This window comes from Petaurus breviceps, unplaced genomic scaffold, assembly GCF_028583685.1.
Source record: "Petaurus breviceps papuanus isolate PSGF00001 unplaced genomic scaffold, PetGlider_PUasm1.0 185, whole genome shotgun sequence".
Lineage (NCBI taxonomy): Eukaryota > Metazoa > Chordata > Mammalia > Diprotodontia > Petauridae > Petaurus > Petaurus breviceps.
The window spans coordinates 26,768,624-26,788,950 of NW_027185797.1; the positions used below are offsets into that span (position 1 = coordinate 26,768,624).

General features: G+C 46.7%; 1 protein-coding gene across 1 annotated transcript; it reads left to right on the forward strand.

Moving 5' to 3' along the window:
* Positions 1–306: 306 nt before the first annotated feature.
* On the forward strand, positions 307–5,877 carry TRIL (TLR4 interactor with leucine rich repeats). The gene has a single exon (XM_069088636.1). The coding sequence runs from the start codon at positions 1,160–1,162 to the stop codon at positions 3,617–3,619; it is 2,460 nt and encodes an 819-aa protein (XP_068944737.1). The 5' UTR covers positions 307–1,159; the 3' UTR covers positions 3,620–5,877.
* The last annotated feature ends 14,450 nt before the right edge of the window (positions 5,878–20,327 follow it).

Here is a 20,327-nt window from a genome sequence, read left to right on the forward strand (position 1 = left end):
GGATTGCTCGGAGAGGACACTCTATCGCTCCTGCGGCTCTCGGGAAGGGGCCAGGTTACTCTTTTCAAATAAAAATGGCTCAGTGTGTCTGCGGACGTCGTTGGTCGCCTAGCTTATTCCCTCCTCGCCCCCGCCCTCAGCTGGTTGTCCTCCTGCTCCCACTCTGCTGGCCGTCCCACTCCCTTCCATCCAGAGAGCCTCCCCTTTTCTCCCCCTCCTCCCCCTCCCCCACCCCTCTAGCCCTCCTTCCCCAGCCCCCGCCCGCCCGTCCCAGTCCCCGCAGCTGGTTCCAATCCGTCCATTCCCATTCGGGGGCCGCTGTCCCCGGAGTTGCCCAGAAGCGGTGCGGCGGCGGCCCCGGGCGGCTCCAAGGTTTCCTGCTCCCCCTCGTGGGGGGCTAGCTCCTAGCCCCGCCGGATCCTCTTTCCCGCCTGGGGTCCCAGGGGGGGTCCAAGTGTGGGAAGTACGAATTTCCGGCCCCGGTTTTTTTTTTTTTTTTCTTTCTTTTCCCTCAGCACTTTCGGGAGTTCGGGCTCCGGCCGGCAGCCCCAGAGTCTGCTCACTCGCCTCTCCCAGGCAGCGGCGTGGGGGCCGCCCTCTCAGATCAGCCCTTGTGCCCCCTTCGCGTGGATCCCTGGGGCCAGGCAACGGTGGAGGAGGAAGAGAGGAAGAGAAGCTATGAAGCCGCTCGGCGCCCGAGGCTCGGGCTGGGTGGAACCCGGACGGGCCGGAACTTCTGGGGAGCGCTAAGCTACCTCCCTCTCGCCTGCAGCCCAGGCAGTCCGGGCGGGCCGGGAATCAGGCCTTGCTGCAGGCCCGCAGAGGAGCAAAAGAAGAAGAGGGGCCGGCTTCTCTCCGAACTCCGCGGCCCCGCCCAGGGGGGCTGCTGCTCTCGGTCTGCAGACTGGCAGGCGGGCGGGCAGGCGGCCGCCAGGGCGCGGATGGTGCTCGGGCTACGGGGCTCGGTCCAAACTAGATTCTCTGGGAGCTTCCCGCCAGTTGCGGAACCAGTCCAGAGAACTCGGCCCTACGCCAGGGAGGACCCCGACGGAGCGACTCGGGCGACTGGCGGAGGCTGCGGTCAGGGAAAGGGGCATGAACGGGGCTGTGGGCTAAGCAGAGCGACCCGAGCGCACGTCACGAAGTCGGTCTGTCGGGGATGGAGGTCGCCTGGACGGTCCACTTCTTGCTGCTGGTGGGCGGCTGCTTCTCGCTGCCTCCACCACCGGAGCCCATCTGCCCGGAGCGCTGCGACTGCCAGCACCAGCAGCACCTCCTTTGTACCAACCGGGGGCTGCGCGCCGTACCTAAGACCAGCGCCCTGCCCAGCCCCCAGGAAGTGCTGACCTACAGTCTCGGGGGTAACTTCATAGCCAACATCACCGCCTTCGACTTCCACCGTCTGGCGCAGCTGCGGCGCCTCGACCTGCAGTTTAATCAGATCCGCTCCCTGCACCCGAAGACCTTTGAAAAACTCTCGCGGCTGGAGGAGCTCTACCTGGGGAACAACTTGTTGGAGGGTCTGGTCCCCGGCACGCTGGCCCCTCTGGCCAAGCTGCGCATCCTCTACGTCAACGGCAACGAAATCGGCAGGCTCAGCAGGGGCTCCTTCGAGGGCCTGGAGAGCCTGGTCAAACTGAGGCTGGACGGCAACTCACTGGGCTCCCTGCCCGACTCGGCCTTCGCCCCCCTAGGCAACCTCCTCTACCTGCACCTGGAGGCCAACCGCATCCGCTTCCTGGGCAAGAATGCCTTTGCACACCTGGGTAAGCTGCGCTTCCTTAACCTGTCGGGCAACGAGCTGCAGCCTTCGCTTCGCCACCCGGCCACCTTTGGGCCACTGCGCTCGCTCAGTACTCTCATCCTGTCGGCCAACAGCCTGCAGCAGCTGGGAGGCCGCGTTTTCCAACATCTGCCCCGGCTGGGGCTGCTTTCCCTGAGCGGTAACCAGCTGGTTCACCTGGCGCCCGAGGCCTTTGTGGGGCTGAGTGCCCTGCGAGAGCTGCGCCTCGAGGGCAACCGGCTGCGGGAGCTGCCCGCTGCGCTGCTGGACCCACTGGGCAGCCTGGAGACTCTGGACCTGAGCCGCAACGCGCTCTCGGCGCTGCACCCAGACGCCTTCCGCCACCTGTCCCGGCTGCGCGAACTCAACCTGAGGGACAATGAGCTCGGCTCTCTCGCCGGGGACATCTTCACTGCCAGCCCGGCCCTCTACCGTCTGGACCTGGACGGCAACAGCTGGACCTGCGACTGCCGTCTGCGCGGCTTGAAGCGCTGGATGGGCCACTGGCACTCGCAGGGTCGTCTGCTGACGGTGTTCGTGCAGTGCCGTCACCCGCTGGCCCTGCGCGGCAAGTACCTCGACTACCTGGACGACGTGCAGCTGCAGAACGGCTCCTGCCCGGACCTGGCCGCCTCCTCCTCCCCGGCCTCGGTTCTGCGGGCTGTCTCTACAGCGGCTGGAGCCCGGGAGGAGCAGGGGGCGCCCCCTCTTGGTGGTCTTGCGAAACCCCAGCCCCAGTCCCAACAACAGCAGCAGCAGCACTGGAGCGCCCATCCCGGAGTGGCCTGGGACGAGGGGGCGGGAACACACAGCAGTAACCAGAGTGGCCTGAGGCTTAGCCGGCGGGGTCCAGGCCTCCAGCAACCATCTTCCTCTTCAGCAACTACGCTTCAGCTGTCCCCACCTGTGGATCTGTTGCAGAAACCCGAGGGGACGAGCCCAAGCTGGGAAGATAACGGCCCCTCCCGGTCTACCCCGAGTTTCCAGAGGGACGCCCCGTCTAGCTCTGCCCCATCTGCCAACAGCGACTCCTGGCAGAGGGCGGAGATGCAGCGCCTCGCCGCGAAGCATCAGGAGCGGCCCGCCCCGTCCGTGGCCCAGGAGATGCTGCCCCCGCTGGTGTCTGACCCATGCGACTTCAACAAATTTATCCTTTGCAACCTGACAGTGGAGGCAGTGGGCACGGACACAGCCACCGTGCGCTGGGCTGTCCGCGAGCACCGCAGCCCACGGCCACTGGACGGCGCACGCTTCCGTCTGCTTTTCGACCGCTTCGGTCAGCAGCCCAAATTCCACCGTTTTGTTTACTTACCCGAGAGAAGCGACACAGCCACGCTGCGGGAGCTGCGAGGCGACACTCCCTACCTGGTGTGCGTAGAGGCCGTGCTTGGGGGCCGGGTCTGCTCCGTGGCTCCCCGGGACCACTGTGCAGGGCTGGTCACCCTGCCCGAAGCTGGGCACGTCGGCGCGCGAGCCGGAGGCGTGGACTACCAGTTGCTGACCCTGGTACTCCTGGCTGTCAACGCTCTGTTGGTGTTCCTGGCACTGGCGGCCTGGGCATCCCGCTGGCTTCGGAGGAAGCTGCGAGGCCGCCGGAAAGGGGGAGCCCCGGTCCACGTGCGTCAGATGTATTCTACCCGACGGCCTCTTCGCTCAATGGGCACCGGGGTCTCAGCAGACTTTTCAGGCTTCCAGTCCCATCGGCCTCGAACGGCGGTGTGCGCCCTGAGCGAGGCGGACCTCATCGAGTTCCCCTGTGACCGCTTCATGGACAGTGGGGGCGGCAGCGGAGGGAGCAGACGGGACGACCATCTTATGCAGCGCTTTGCTGACTGAGGCCCGGGGGCCAGTGGTTGGGAGTGGAGCCAGGGAACGTCGTGGTCTCTAGGGGGCAAAATCCCTCCTCGAAGTCTCTCCACTAGCGAGCTCCTTTCCCTTAAACCTTCCTTTTGTGCTTCCCACCCCCTTTTTGCCTTAGGCCTGCAGCCCCCAGTATGTGAAGTTCTAGACTATCCAAGGCAGAAAAAATTGGGGCATAGCTGGTGTGAAGAGCTGGGTCGTGTCAGGCTGGTTGATATCTGACATGTGAATGAATTAGGACCTCTTCCTTTTTATCACCCCCAAACAGTCATCTTTGGTTCTGTTTGTTTAAAAAGAAGAAGAAGGCTGAATTATGCTTTTTCACACCAGCTGGATCTCTCTACTCCTTTGTGGCCACAGTCCAGGCGGGAGACCTTTGGCCAAGCCTTTGTGTTTAACCACTGCCCTCTAGAAAGACACACCTTTGTTTAAAAACAGAAGGAACTTCGGAGCCTCACTGGGAGGTTAAGGCAGCAGCCCCTTCTGGCCCTGGAATCCCAGTTGAAGCTAGGGAGAAGTGGAGGAACTTCTCCTGAGGCCCCTGGGCATCATATTCCTGTTTGCTGAGGCATCATTCAGGTGCTTCTCGGATTTTATCTGCTGAGACAAATACACATGAATTCTTTGAAACTGTGAAGAAGACTATGCCAGTCCTGACATTGAACTAACTCCAACAGACCACTAATGAGCACCCGGGGTTTTCTAGCCATGCTTGGCATAAAGCTGTGTAAAGTTCAATAATGAAATAACAAAGCAGTTCAACTTTGAGAATTTAAGGCTGCATACTTTCCTTGGAGCAATTTCAATGGGGGATGGATCTGTTCTCTGCGGTTGAAGGCTAGACTTCTCTGTCTGGCTTTGACCATCTCCTCTTACCTGCCTGAGGCAAAGGAAAATGCAGTGGTGATGCCTGCATCTGACTTGATGGACACTGGGAAACATCTGGGTGTCTCCTTGAGGTCACCGCATCTCTACCAGCTGTCATTACAATAAACACCATGGGATACTTGACCAAGGATTCTACAGAAATCATCCACATGCCCTGGCTCCCATTAAGCTATAGTTAGATGATAAACCTAATTTCACAATTGTAGAAGTGGGTGAAGAGGCTAACTCTTCACTAATTTGCAGCCATGGGTGAGCCCTTCCATGCCTTACTTGATATTGAATGAGAGAAGCTGCGGGTACCATGTGAAATAGCCCTGTGCCAATGAGTGTCTTTCTACTAAAACCAGCAGAATCTTATAAGGATTTAGAACTCACTGTGAAAAAATTATTTTTAAAAAAATTGACCCATACACTAAATGCCCAGTGTTTGACTCTGCTATCCAATATTGATAAAGTTACAACCTAGCTTTTAGAAAATACTTATAGCCTTTTTTAAAAAAAATCTGTTTGTTTCCAGATCTTAAGGGTAAAAAACTCTTTAACCTCGGAGGTCTTTAACTTTATGGGATTGTTATTCCTTCCTTTGTATTTACTGAAGTCTGCATCTGACACTAAATATAGTGCTTTGGTTTACATGAATAACTCTGTGTGTGTGTGTGTGTGTGTGTGTGTGTGTGTGTGTGTGTTCTGGGAATACTGTTCTTTAGAGGTACGAAACTGTGGCTCTGTGTCTGGAGAGGATGCTGTGGAGACTGGCAGACTGGTGCTGTCTCTCCCTCTCTCTCTTTTTAATCTTTTTGTTTAGTGCCTTTAAACCTTCCTGGGGGTCTAGATGACTCAGGGAATCAGCTCCTGTCCAGGGTGTCACATTGGGTCCAGATGGAAGTGAACTGCTGGTGCTGCTGTCTAATGCTTGTTCTAGGGACCATGGAGCTCACAGGTCACTTGGTTTCACCCTCATCCCAGACTCATTCATTGTTGTATGAGCAGTTTTATCAGAGAGCCCAAAAGAGCATCTACTAGGCCTCCCTTTCCCATCCCAAATTCAGAAACTGGTCCTTTCAGTCCAACACCTTTCAGATGTGTTTATTCTATTTTTTCTTCCCATCAGCCCTTCTGACTCTCATCCATTTCTTTTCCTTAGGATTATAATCATGATCCTCAAAGAAAGAGTGACAGAAAAGACCAGTGTTTGTCTCTGAAATTCCATGGTAGACCATTCCTGTATTAGCAAGGCATGTACCCCATTCCAAATCCTCACCCTAGCTCATCTTCCAATAGGAAATTCACCCATGATGTATGTGTTAATGGTTAACTATGTCAATAAACCCATTTCCTAATAGAAACATCTAAAGGCTGGAACATATTCTTCCGACTCGTCTCCGTAACAGTGCAATGCATTTTCTGCATCTAGTTGTCCTGTTAACTCAGACCACACCGAGGTCTGACTGCTTTCTTTCCACAACTGCCCAACATACTTTTCCAGTTTCACAGTGAGTGTTGACATTGTCTTACTTGTCCTTAAAAATAAAAGAGGGAGAAAAAATTCTATGGGTGACTTGAAACAGCCTAAAGCATGTTGAAATCACTCTGAGAAAAGGAGTTAATTTGACAGTAATGTGGAAATAACATGATTTGGGCAGTAATGGTAACAAGGTGATGGGTTCCCAGCCACCACTGCCTGCTGGAAGGAAACTGGATTCAAGTCTGGGGCCTTTCACCCAGATGGTCATTAACAGACAGGAAGTAGTTTGAACTGAAGGTCATTACTGCTGCTGCAGCCTCTTAAAGCAGCAGACCCATAAAAAGCAAAAGAGAAACAAAATGGACTCTGGGAGTTTTAAAAAATTATTATTATTTAATAGTTTAGAGTATTGCTGGGCTTAATCTCTTTTCTTAATTTGGGTATTTGAAAAGTTCAGTGTAACAGCTGGCAAGGAAGTAGGAGGAGATGGGTGAGGGAGCTGAGGATTTAGTTGGTTATGGTTTTAAACAATAATAGTAATTGCCATGCAGATGCATACATACAAACATACAAATATAGTGCTTTAAAATTTGAAAGCATTTGATATACATTTTCTTATTTGACTCTCACAAGAACATTGCAAGGCAAGTTCTGTAGGAATTATTATTTCACAGTTGAGAAAACTGAGTCTGGGAGCAATTAAGTGACTTGACCACAGTCATACAGGTAGGAAGTATTTGAGTCAGGATTCATACCTGGGGCCCTCAATGCCAATCCAGAACTTTATTCACCACTGAAAGCTGCCTCTTAGAGACACAGTGACATCAACAGCTGCTGTGCTTGGAAGAAGTAGCTAAGGAAATTCTCAATAATTGGTGAACCTGATTCCCTTTCTTCCCCCATCTCCTCAATCCCAGGCCTTCTACATGTAGGACCAAAGACCATAAAATAAGCTGAAATCAGGGTTATTTTTCAAAATGTTCCATTTCAGGATATGTCCGGGGCTCAATAAATTCCATCCAATCTCCCCAAACTTTCCATATCGATGGGGTTGGGCAATGAGACCCTGAGCACAGTCTTAAGAATGCTGACCCTGAGATACTGAAATCATCAGAGAAAAAATAATGCTCCTTTTCTGTTCTAACACAGGCAAGTGGACAAGGGCAGTTTCCAAGAGCAAGGGCTTGAACAAATAGCATCTGGCTTGCCCCTCATTAATCTGAAAATAAAGCTAGAACAGGAGACTTTGCTGCCATTGGCTCCAGCACATTTTTGGATGTTTTTATGGCGGAACTCTCCCTTAGGGTTGGAAGGCACCTCATGACTACCCAAACCAACTCAGTCCTGAATAGCCACCCTCCTCTCAAACATATCCTAGATTCTGGCTGGCCACTTGTCCAGTGTACATATTGTCCACTTCTTTAAATTTTTTTTTTTTTGCTTTTTGGAGGGGGAGGGGAGAGCAATTGGAGTTGTGACTTGCCCAAGGTCACACTGCTAGTTTTTGTGTTAAGTGTCTGAGGCTGGATTTGAACTCAGGTCCTCCTGACTCCAGGGCCTGTGCTCTATTCGCTGCTCCACCTAGCTACCCCTGTCCACATTCTTTTGAAGGCCTTGATTGGACTTAGATGATCTCAAGTCCCTCCCAATTCTCCTTGCTTCCAAACTGTAGCTTCAAGAAGTGATGAGTTCCCTATCCTTGCAAGTTTTCAAGTAGAAGCTGAATGGATATTCCCGTGTCAGGTGGGAATTAGTGTTCAATATGGGTTTTACTAATGGCTGCTGAGGTCCCTTCCAACTAGCAAATTCTCTCATGCCTGCCTAGGTAGCTTATTTCACTTGATGGCTTGCTTAAGTGATTAAGCGGCATCAAGCTTACATTGAACTGAAATGTCCATCTCCAAAACTTCTACCCTTTGCTCCTATTTCTATCACTGATGTTAAACACACACACACACACACACACACACAATACAGACATATTCTTGACATCAAGTGATCCAGAAATATGTATATATTTCTTGACATCAGTGATAGAAATATATATCCAGATATGTATGTATCTATATGTTTTTCTTTCACATGACAGTCCTTTACATCCTCCCCCTCCTCCTCCTCCTCCTCCCATCTCCAAGCCTCCTCTTTTCCAGGCTAAGCATTCCCAGTCTCTGCCATTCTATATGGCCTCTAGAAAGGATATTATTGACCGTATGAACCCAAAAGATAGACACAGAAACTCAGGTGGTGATTCTGTTTATTTATCACCGAAAGTCAGTTCATTCCGCCTGCAGCTAGCTTGGGAGGTTTGCCTGCTAAAATCTAGTTCTGGCCTGTTCTGGGTTTTAGCCAGACCTAAGGGTTAGGACATGCATGCACACATTTCTGCCCCCTCCCCCTAGTCTTGGCAGTGCCAAGAAACTGTCCTTTGTTATGACTCTACTAAAAGCTTATTCTTTGCATTTACAAATGCCATTTGTTAAAGGACCTTCAAAAGCTTAAAGATTTTTTTTTACCTCATTAGATTTCTCAATAACTCCTGGGCTGGTGGTGAGTCAAGGGCTGCTTGTTGGTTTTTTTTTTTTATTTTGTATAAGAAAAATGAAGAATGTAGGGATTCTAGGAGTTAGTGGAGAAGCAGGGCTGGAGAGCGAGCAGAGAGCTAGCCTTGGACCCAGGAAGACAGGTTCAAGTTCTTACTGTGATATACACAAGCTGTGTTACCCTGGGAAAGTCACTTAGCATCTCATTGCTGAGTTTAGGCAACTCATGAAGATGGTAAATTATAAGAAAGGTGCCGATGTACATTAGAGGAGGAAATTTCCTCCTATATCAATGGAATCCCAGGTCTGGTCCTCAGCCCTATGTCAGTATCAAGTGAAGGGACAGGGAGAATTGAATCATGTGTTAGGCTTGGCATCCCCCCTCACAGAAGTTCAGTTTTGTCTCTGACACTAACTATGTGATCTTGGACAAATCACTTTCTCTCTGGGCCTCAGTTTTTGTTTCTGTAAAGTGGGGGAGGAGTCAGACTAGACAGCCCCTAAGGTCCCCTCCAGCTCCAAGGGACCCAGTCTGTGTTTCACCAGATGGGCTGCAGTTTGGATTGATCGAGGGAGTTCCTACAGTGGGAACTGACAAAATCATAGATTACCATTAGTGGCTTATTCTAAGTGATTTGAATTGCTGATCAGATTGGAAAGGAAACCAGTTTCTTGATAGCCAGTCCTCCAAATGCTTGATTGGACTTGGCTTCCTTTGGAGGGAGCAGAATACAAAATATCCCAGAATACATATATGCCTGAAAGGTGTTGAGCTCAAAGAAGCCATCTGGGCCCTCAATTTGAAGGCCTAGACTGTCTAGGTGACTTGCTCAGGCTCTCATAGGAAGTTAATGCCAGAGGCAGGACTTGAAGCCACCTTCTCTGATGCTTCCCTGGTCTTCCCTGCTTTGTGGTGACAGAATGGGCAGCTTTTGGACAGTGCTTTTGGAGTTGGCTCTGAGTTTCCAATTCTCTCTTCTCTGCCTCTGCTTCAGCTGTCCTGGCCTCTCAAGTACTTCAAAATGAGTTTTCCGGGAGATCAAGCAACACTAAGGTAGAATTATGAGTTAGCTGGGAAGTCTAAGGGCCCCAGATGAATCAGTCAGAGGTAATGACTGAGCCTGCTTGGGGGTGGCTGGGCATGGGAGGATTGTAATCATCTTTGATTTTGTCTTTGTTGCACTCAGTGGATGTACCCGTTGGACAATATCCTTCCTGGTCCATGATTTTTCCCTCACTATGTTCTCTTTTCCATTTATCCCTGACCATCCCCTCTCCCTCAGCTGTTTGATGCTCATTGGTCTATATCACCTGGAAATTTACTTTCCCCTTTGATGTTCTAATGATCTAATGATCTAATTATCATAATGATCTAATGATTCTCATTTCCAAAGCACATTAAGCACATTGAGGAGGTGCTTTCTTTGAGGCTTTTCTATATTATTAGCCTGATTTTTCAGATAGGGCAATGGAAGGTCTGAGAAGGGAAATGACATGGGCAGTGGGAAGATCATCAAAATTGGACATCGTTGGGGTGGCTAGGTGGTGCAGTGAATAGAACACCAGCCCTGGAGTCAGGAGGACCTGAGTTTAAATCCAGCCTCAGACACTTAACACTTACTAGCTGTGTGACCTTAAGTAAGTCACTTAACCCCAAATTCCCTACTTTCCTCCATCCAAAAAGCAAAAAAATAAAAATAAAAAAGTTGGACATCATTGAAATTGGAGTCATAGGTTTAAGGCTGGGAGGACTGTCAGGGCCAGTTAGTCTGGTTTTCCCATTTTACAGATGAGGAAGTTCAGACTTTGGGAGACTAGGTGACTTGTCTAGGATCATTTTATAGGTGAGATGAAGGTCCTCTTACTCCAAATGATGGTTCTTCTCACTGAACCTTATTGCCTCTAGTCAAAAGAACTGAGTTCAAATCTCAGCCTTGCACCTTACTGCCTATGTGATGTTAAACAAGTCACTTCATTTCCTGGGCCTCTGTCTCCTCATCTGTAAAATGAAAAGTTTAGACTAGAGGATCTGCTCTGGTGTCTATTTTTCTAAGGCTGGTCCAGGCTCATGAAGCTCAGGATTCAGCCCCAGGTGTCCTGACTCCCAGTCCAGCAGCCATGTCCCTCTGCCATATTCTGATGCACCATTGTCTTCTTCGCTACCTCACCTCCTCCTGCCTTCTGCTGCTCCCCTGGGGCTCTCCTCCTTACTTCTGTCACCCCTGTTAGCACTTCTTTGGAATCATGCCTGCTCTGCAGTTCAGAGGATTCATCTTAGGGGGCAGAGTCAAAAGAGACCTAAGCCCAACCTCCCTTTATAACAGAGAAGGAAACTGAGGCTTAGAGAGGGAAAGTGACTGCCTGTGGTCACATGATTGTCCTATGATCCAAGAATTAGAGCCAGAGGGGACTTTGAACACCCCTGATTCTGACTCTCGAGGAAGCCGAGTTCCCTCAAAAGGCAGTAACATATTCAAGGCAGTAAGTAGTTAGACTAGTATTTGCACCCAGGGCCGCGGCTCATATATTTGTTGGTTTGTTAACAAAGTTGCAAATACAATCTTAGCTGGCTATTTTCCTTACTGGTAAAAAAAAAAAAAATCTTCCCTGTTCCATGATTTGGGTTTTATCTTTCTTGCTTGCTCCCCGCCAGGATGCTCCTTCCTCTTCCCTCGGTACTCCTCCTCTTCCTCTGTTAATGACGCTGCTACTGCTTGGGCAGGAGCAGAAGAGGGGCGGGGTGGAGCCTCAGGTAACCTCCCAGTAACCTCCCACTCTACCTGTGGTAGAGTGTTTGTCTTAGCTTGAAGAGGGATTGGGCAACAGGAACCCTGCCTACAGCACGGCTGTTGGTTGGCTTCAGACCTCAAGAGGGCACGTGGGCATTTTAGAGACAAGAGTCAGAGTTCAGGAGGTCTTCTTGGCATCCTCCCCCTTCTGTGTGTGCGTGTGTGTGCGTGTGTGTGCGTGTGCGTGTGTGTTTACAATTTGTCCTCAAGCATGCTTTGAGCAGTTTGCTTTGCTTTCTGTTTGACTGTTACCCTTCCCCTTACAGAATAGATATGAAGTGCTGCAGATGCACATGCACACTCTGGATTCTAGAGCCACCTTTTGACATCTCTGGTTTCCCAATGCTATCTTAGAGCTGTGAGCCATGGAGGGCTCCAGGTTCCAAAGATTCTAAGTTGGATCTAAGTTCACCCACAGGCCAATCAGGAGGCATGTGGTGGGTGGGAACAGGCTGCAGCCCATCACTAGGGAAGGACTATAGTAGAGAAATGGTGGAAAGAATGTTATTGGAGCGATATATGGCCAGAAAATATCCTAAGCTCAGCTTTGGAGATGGAAGGGAGTTTAGATGCCTAGCTCCATGAGGAAACCAAGCAAAGTGACTTGGTCAAGGTCATACCTGTCAGAGGAGGGATTCAAATCCAGGTCTTCCTGACTCCAAGTCTAGTGCCCTTTTCACCCCATGCTGTCACCTACCAAGAGCAGGGGGTGATAACCAGTAGAATACTGTGTGTTCTCCTGGTACCCAGACACTGTCCAAAGAACCACAAATGACCTTCAATAGGTTGGGTGAACATGGACAAGAGTCACAGAGAATGGGAAGGTGACCATGAGGCCAGAGACCTGGAAGACTCAAACCATATGTGTATCTACATAGTGTCCCTGTCAGTCCTCCCGTGGCTCACTTCTCAGAGATGTGCTGGCTTCTGTCCACTGGGGAGGAGAACAGAGGCCCTGTCTTCCCCATTGTGCTCAGGAATTCTCTGCTCTTTCTATGACCCTACATCTTCTCCAGTGGATAAAGTCTGGTTAATTTAGTCCTTCAAGATTTCTTATGAGATGTGGATCATTTGAAGCTGTCTCACGAAGAACATTTGCCCAATAATTTACCTCAGCGACCTCTTCCTACTGTCAGTTATACACCAAGCACTTCCAATTCAACTATAAGCCCTTTGCAGGAAAGGCTCCATCTCACACTTTGGGAGCCTCTTGTCAAGATGCTAAGCCAGTGGCACCCTCTGTGAGTAATGAGTATTTCCAGCTTAGAACTGGTGGAGATCTCAGCATAGATCCAGTCGAATTGCTCTTATCTACCAGATGAGGACACTGAGGCACAGGGAAGTGGAAATATTTGCCTGAGGTCAGACAAGGAGTAGGTAGCATAGATGGGTCTTGAACCTGAATCCTTGGACTCCAAAGCCAGCTGCCGTATAGTTGATAAATCCCTGAAAGAATAGCACTAGGGGAATGTGGGTTCCTGACTTTTCGTGCCATATAGGAAATGGATGAATATGTTTGAAAATATACAAATGTGAGAAATTTACTAGCCTCTCTCCCTTGCCCTAAGGTAGTGCCAGCCCCAACATATGAGACCAAGGAAAGGCTGACTGACAGATTGCAGGATGAGTTTTCAGCTTCACTGCTTACTTATTTCAAAAAACAGAACCTCCTAAGACTGTTTAACTAGTGTCTTTGTATCCCCATCTCTTAGAATGATGGCTGGCACACAGTAGTTGCTTAATAAAGGCTTTCAACAATAAAATGTTTTTCTCATTGAAAGAAAATTATCAGCAGAGGTAAATTAGATAAAGAAATGGTAAATGATCAATTTCTTAAAGGTCAAAGCTCTTTTGTTGTTTGCTTTCTGATCCAAGCACTGAGCACAGTCTTGGCACATAGTAGGTGCTTACTTAATCAATGTTTACTAATTAAATTAAATGGATGGTCCACTTGAGTATAATTTTCCTTCCCACTCTAGTCGGATATTTTTATTTCTCTCCCCATCCATCAGCCTTCTGTGTCATCAGCTCTCTCCCTGACAAAACCATATCAGGGATTTAAACAAAAGGCTTGCATACATTAAGGACTCCTTTTCATAATTTTCTCCAGTCTGGTAAGACATAATAAGACAAGTGTGAGCATAAGATAAGAGACATTGAACTCCCCACTGTGTGGTTTGAGTTGAAGCTGACTAATGACTAACGTCTCCAGGTAAAGAGGTTATCTCTATTTCCAGAGAGAGAGTGGCCTCTGTGGATGATGGGGATTCTGGGGTCTGGGCAAATTTATCATCATTACCAAGGGAGAGAGAAATCAATATGTCTGCCCTTGGGAATACAGAGTTAGGAAAGGGCAACAGACAGGTTCACACTTCAAAAGGAATATTTTTGTCTTTCTGTGGATTTCCTTGGATCCTTGCAAAACCCAGTTGGGAAGGAGGTAAGTGGTGGCCTGGGTCCTTCATGTGAGAACTGTGACTTTCAGTAGACCCCAGAGGAAAAGGCTCCAAGTGGCATACTTTGTCCTTATAAGGGAGTCAATCATAGCTGAAAAAAAGGAATCTGTCTGATTATCTCTCCAACATCACTGAATGCCTGATTTGGTGGGGGCTGGGGAGTGAGTGTAAACTTGGATAATGCCCAGCTCTTTGGTTCAGCTTCTTGCTCTCTGACTTAGAATTCCAAAGACAGCCTCAGTTCTGTAGGGTCACAGAGTGCTAAGGTCAAAAGTGGACACATTGACCTGGATAGTGTAGGAATATATGTATAGAAAAGGCAGGTGGAAAAAGAGAGCCATTTTATCCTGCTTCAAATCAACAAATCAAAAAATAATTTGGGAATGGAGTTTGTAGAATAAGGAAAAGCTCTTTTTGACCAAGAGACAGTAGTCAGTCATTCAAGAGAAAAATGGTTGACTCAGCTGGAAAAAGTTTTATCTTGCTTATTAATTACATTTAATAAGGCAGGAGCTTTCTGATGGCAGATGGAATGGTCGACTTCTCCTGGAACAGAATAAGGATGTGAGAAAAGGAAAAACCCTGCAGGGAGGAATGATATGATTACCGCCAACTCATTTTCTCAGAGGCCATCAGAAGAGGCATCTCTGGGAGGAATTTCACTGAATCTCCATGCTTGTGTTGGCTGAGGGACTCCTTCAAGGGTGACTGGATCGAAACAGGGATTGAAAAATCAATCCCTTTGCCAGAAAAGCCTCAGGTTCGCAAAGCTTTGGAAAACCACCAATGCTTAAAGTGTGAACTCTAAGGAACCAAATACCATTTGCAAAGGCCATGTCTCAGTATTGCCTCCCCACCCACCCACACCTCAGCATGTGCCTTGTGTGGATCTCTTCTTTACTGGTAGTAAAGCAAATAGGGCAGCTATGGAAACCCCAACTTCTGAAGAGGATGGCTCGATCCTCTTCATTCAACCACAAACAAGGCATTAAATTAATGGAGTCAGTGTACTCTCTCTAGCCTCACTCTCCTAAAGCAAGGCTGGCTCCATCTCTACCCTTCAGGATTCTAGGGGTGCCCTAAGGATTTTGGGGGTCCCATTGCTTGGACCCCACCAGTTTGCTTCCTTTGCCAGTAATTAACTGGTATTCCATTCCATTTAACCACTTAACATCAATGAACAATTAGCTTATTTTATTTTAACCTATAATATGAACACAAGTATAAACATTTCCTTTCAACAACTTGGAGACATACCCTTCCCCATATTAAGGCCTTCCTGTGGGCCAGGCACTATGCCGGAGGTATAAAAGCAAAAGAATCTGTGCCCTCAGTAAAGTTACACTCTATTGGGAGATACAACATCAATTAAGCACCTATTTAGTGCTAGGGACCAGGAAGACAAAGACATTAAATGAGACTGTCCCTGTTCTCCGGAAGCATATTGTCTAACAGGGACAACATCATGTACAATCTACACATATGTACAAACGTGAAGGCACAATAAGTGTGTGGGTGTGGGTGTGTGTCTGGGTGTAGTGGGAATAGCTCTTAAGCTGAGCTTTGAAGGAAACTGGGGCTTCTTTGAAGTGGTGCTAAGGAGGGAATATATTCTAACAATGAGGGTTAGCCTGAGCGAAGGCACTGAGGTAGAAGATGAATTATCATGATCAAGGATGGGGAGATATGGCTTCACATCCTGCCTCTGACCCTTATATGCTGTGAGGCTTAATATTCAATGGTGCCCCAAATTACACCATGTCAGTTAGTCAATAAGCATTTATTGAGGGGACTATTATGTTGATGTGATAAATGAACTAGGGGAGCATGGAAAAATGAACCTGTCAGATCTATGGATAAGAGTTTATGACCAAAGAGGACACAGAGAGGACTATGGGAAATAAAATAAAATAAATAATTCAGATTACATGAAATTAAAAAAGGTTTTGCACAATAAAAACTAATGTAGCCAAAGTTAGAAGGAAAACAGGAAACTGGGAAAGTTTTTACAGCGAGTTTCTCTGATAAAAGCCTAATTTTACAAATATATAGGGAACTGAGTCAAATTTATTTTTTAAAAAAGCCACTTAGGGGAGGCCAGGTAGCACAGCAAGTAAGAGCACTGGCTCCAATGTTGGGATGACCTGGGGATCTAATCTGGGCTCAGACACTTATTACCCACCTAGAAACACCTGGCCGTGTAACCTTAAGCAAGTTACTTAACCCCAATTGCTTAGGGGCGGCCAGGTGGCTCAGCGAGTAACAGCACAGGCCCCAGTGTTGGGATGACTTGGGGATCAAATCCGGACTCAGATACTTAGCACCACACCCAGAAATAACTGGCCATGTAACCTTGAGCAAGTTACTTAACCCCGATTGCTTAAAAAAATAAAAATAAATAAATAAGCCACTTGGCAGTTGATAAGTGGTCAGAGGATATGAATAGGCAGTTTTCAGAAAAAGAAATCAAAGCTATCAATAGTCATATGAAAAAAATGCTCTAAATCACTACTGATTAGAGAAAAGCAAATTAAAACAACTCTGAGATACCACATGACACTTACCAGACTGGATAACATGACAGAAAATGAAATTGATGATTCTGGAGAGAATGTGGAAAAATTGAGACATTAATGCATTGTTGGTGGAGTTGTGGAGTAATCCAACCATTCTGGAAAACAATTTAGAATTATGCCTAAAGGGCTATAAAACTGTATATACCTGTTGAACTAGCAATACAGGTCTGTATCCCAAAGAGATCAAAGAAAAGGGAAAAGGACTCCTTTGTACAAAAATAATCACAGCAGCTCCTTTTGTAGTGTCAAAGAACTGAAAATTGAGGGAATGCCCATCAGTTGGGGAGTGGTTAATCAAGTTGTGGTGCATGACTGTGATGGAATACTATTGTGCTATAAGAATGACAGGCATGATTATTTCAGTAAAACCTAGGAAGACTTATAGGAACCCATGCAAACTGAAGTGAGCAGAACCAAGAGGATATTGAACATAGTAACAGTAATATTGTAAGATAATCAACTGTGTAAGACTTAGCTACTCCGATCAAGACAATGATCCAAGACAAATCCAAATGACCCATGATGAAAAATGCTATCCATCCCCAGAGAGAGAACTAATGAACTATGAGTGCGGATTGAAGCAGACTTTTAAAAAGCTTTCTTTATTTTCATAGTTTTATTTGTGTTTTCTTTTGCAACATGGCTAATATGAAAATAAGTATCAAACTACTTGCCTTCTGTGGGGGAGAAGGACAGGAGGGAGAAAGAGGATTTGGAGTGCAAATTTGTTTAAAAGATTGTTAATTTTCTTACATGTAATTGGGAAATGTTTAATAATTTTTTAAAGAGAGAGACTATTATGTTCCAGGCACTGTTCTAAGCACTGGGGGTACAAAGAGAGACAAAAGACAGTCTCTGCTCTCAAGGAGCTCACAGTGTGATGGGGGAGACAGCATGAAAATAAGCTATATACAAAGGAGACATGCACAGGATGAAGTGGAAGATTATCTCCTGGATAAGGGAGGAAAGGCAGTAGAATTAAGAGGGATTCAGAAAGCTTTCATGTATGTAGAAGATGCCATTTTAGCAGGGACTTGAAAGAAGCCAGGAAAGCTAGGGGACTGAGCTAAGGAGGGAGAACATTCCAGGGATGGGGGATAGCTAGTGAAAATGCTCAGAGCCAGGAGATGGAGTATCTTGTGTGAGGGGCAGCAAGGAGGTCATTGTTGTCACCAAATCAAAGACTAAGGGAGGGGGAATAAGAAGACTGGAAAGGTAGGAAAAGGGGGCAGGTTGTAAAGAGCTTTTGAATACCATAGAGAGGATTTTACAATTAATTCTGGAGTTGATAGGGAATCACTGGAGTTCACTGAGTGGGGAGAGGGAGGTGATATGGTTGGACCCACACTTTAGGAAAATGGCTTTTACAATTGAATGGAGGTTGGACAGGATGGAGAGGCTTGTGGTAGGGAGACCAACCGGCAGGCTATTGCAATAGTCCAGATGGGAGGTGATGAGGGCCTCCACATGCTCTTGCACACATGCACACCCACACACATATTGTATCTATTGTTTACTCGGTTCTGTTCACTCTCTATCAATTCATGTAAATTTTTCAATGCTTCTCTGTATTTATTAAATTTGTTATTTCTTACAACAGCAATATCCCATTACATTTATGTGCCACGATGTGTTTAACCATTTCTCAATCGATGGGCACCTGCTATTACAAAAACTACTGCTATAAATATTTTGCTGTATAAGAGGACTTTTTTCTTGTCGATCACTCCCTTGGGGGTATAAGACCAGTAGTGGAATCTCTGGCTCAAAGGATAGGGATATTTTAGTCACTTTATTTGCATAATTCCATTTTGCTTTCTAAAGTGGTTATATCAATTCACAGCTCCACCAACAATGTACTAGTGTGCCCATCTTCCCCTAACCCCTTCAATATTAACTATCTTGGTCAATTTTCAGAATGTGAGGCGAAACTTCAGGGCTGTTTTGAGTTTCATTTTTCTCACTTTTAGTTTTTTGGAGCATTCTTTCATATGGTTGTTAATAATTTGAAATTCTTTTGAGGATTATTTGTTCACATTATTTGAACTCTTGTCTATTGGTGATAAATTTTTGGTTTTACATTCATTATGTTTTACATGTCTTACACACCAAATCCTCATTAGAGAAATTTGGTGCCAAGATTTTTTTCTCCATTTGACTGCTTCCTCTCTTATCCTAAATGCATTGATTTTATTTGTGCAGAAGCTTTTCAGTTTTACATAATAAAAGTTATTGATTTTTTTTCTTTTCTAACCGCTTCCCTCTCTTGTTAGGTTAAGAAGACATCTCCCACCCATAACTATGAGAGGTCTATGATCTGTTTCTTTTCTAAATTTTTAATGGATAATCTTTAGTATTAAGGTCACATATCCTTTAGAATGTATTGTGGAATATGGTATAAATTGTTAGTTTAAGCCTAATTTATGCCAGATTACTTTCCAATTTTCCCAGATTAAAAAAAAATCAAGTCGAGATTTCTTTTTTTTTTTTTTAAGCAATCGGGGTTAAGTAACTTGCTCAAGGTTACACGGCCAAGTGTTTCTGGGTGGGTGCTAAGTGTCAGAGCCCAGATTTGATCCCCAGGTCGTCCCGACACTGGAGCCGGTGCTCTTACTCACTGTGCTACCTGGCCGCCCCAAGTCGAGATTTCTTTTCCATACATCTTTCCTGGATGCCCCCCCCCCCAGGCCTGGACCCCTCTCCCTCCTCACCTTTACTTTCCTTCATCTAAATCCCATCTCCTTCATGAAGCCTTCCACAGCTGCCCTTAATGTTCATGCTTTCCCTTTGAGATTATCTCCAGCAAGCACTTATATTTCTTGTATACACTGAGTTATTTCCTTTTTGTTTCCCCCATTGGAATTTAAACTCTTTGAGGGTAGGAACTGGTCATGTCCCTAATCCTTAGCACACTGCCTGGTACATAGCAAGCCTTAAACAAATACTTATTACTTGAATGAATGACTAGGCAGAGAGATGGGTGCCATGAGTGAGGAATGAGGCATAGACCATCAGACCATCTTCTTGTCAGTAGGTTTTTCTTTCTTAAAAAGAAGGGTGAATTGGGGAAGAGAGGCATAATGAACAACATGGTGTAAGAGGAAACAGGCATCAATAAAACCTTCACAAAAGCAGTGCAGACAGTTGAGATTTGAGGGTGTAAAGCGAGCCTGTGCTGTCTTCTGTTTTCCCACTTCATTGTCCCTATGTAATTTCATTGTATACACCTGAAACCAGCACCCTCGGAGGCTCTGCTTTTTAGCAAAAGTGTGACATTCAAATATCACCTGCTCCGAACACGGTAATATAAGGAGGGGAAAAACACTAACTACTGGGAGATGTGGGAGTCCTGGGGATCAGGGAAGTGTTGCTTGGACCTTTGCTTATTTTTCTGTCTTTTCAGGTGGCTGTTGGAAAATGTTAATAGTATTAACTGTGCCACTACCATCCCTTAATAAATATTAATATTCTGTCAATTCTACTTTCACAACCTCTTTTGTGTTTCTCTACTCACACAACCACAGCACTAGCTGATGGACTTGCCACCTCTTACCTGGACTATTGCAATAGCTTCCCCACTGGTTTCCCTGTTTCCAATGTCTCTCTTCTCAATCCATCCTCTGTACAGGTGCCAAAATCTTGAAGCAAGTCCTATCATGTGGCTCCTGTGCTCAAGAATCTTCACTGGCTCCCTATTCCTTCTAGAAAAAAAATGTCAGTTTCTCTGCCATTTACAATCCTTTAACAATCTGGCATGTATGCTACTTGATGAATCATTTAGCATTAATTGGGACATGTTTTTGACAAGGTAACATCATCCAATAGGGACTGTAGCTCTAATTTCTCTCTGGAAAGAAATTAAGCCTAATGGAATGGAACAAAGGAGAACTAAATACACACAAAAATAGTTACTTACATAATCAAACAAAATGTGACTGACATTAAATATATATGCAATTTTACAATGGAT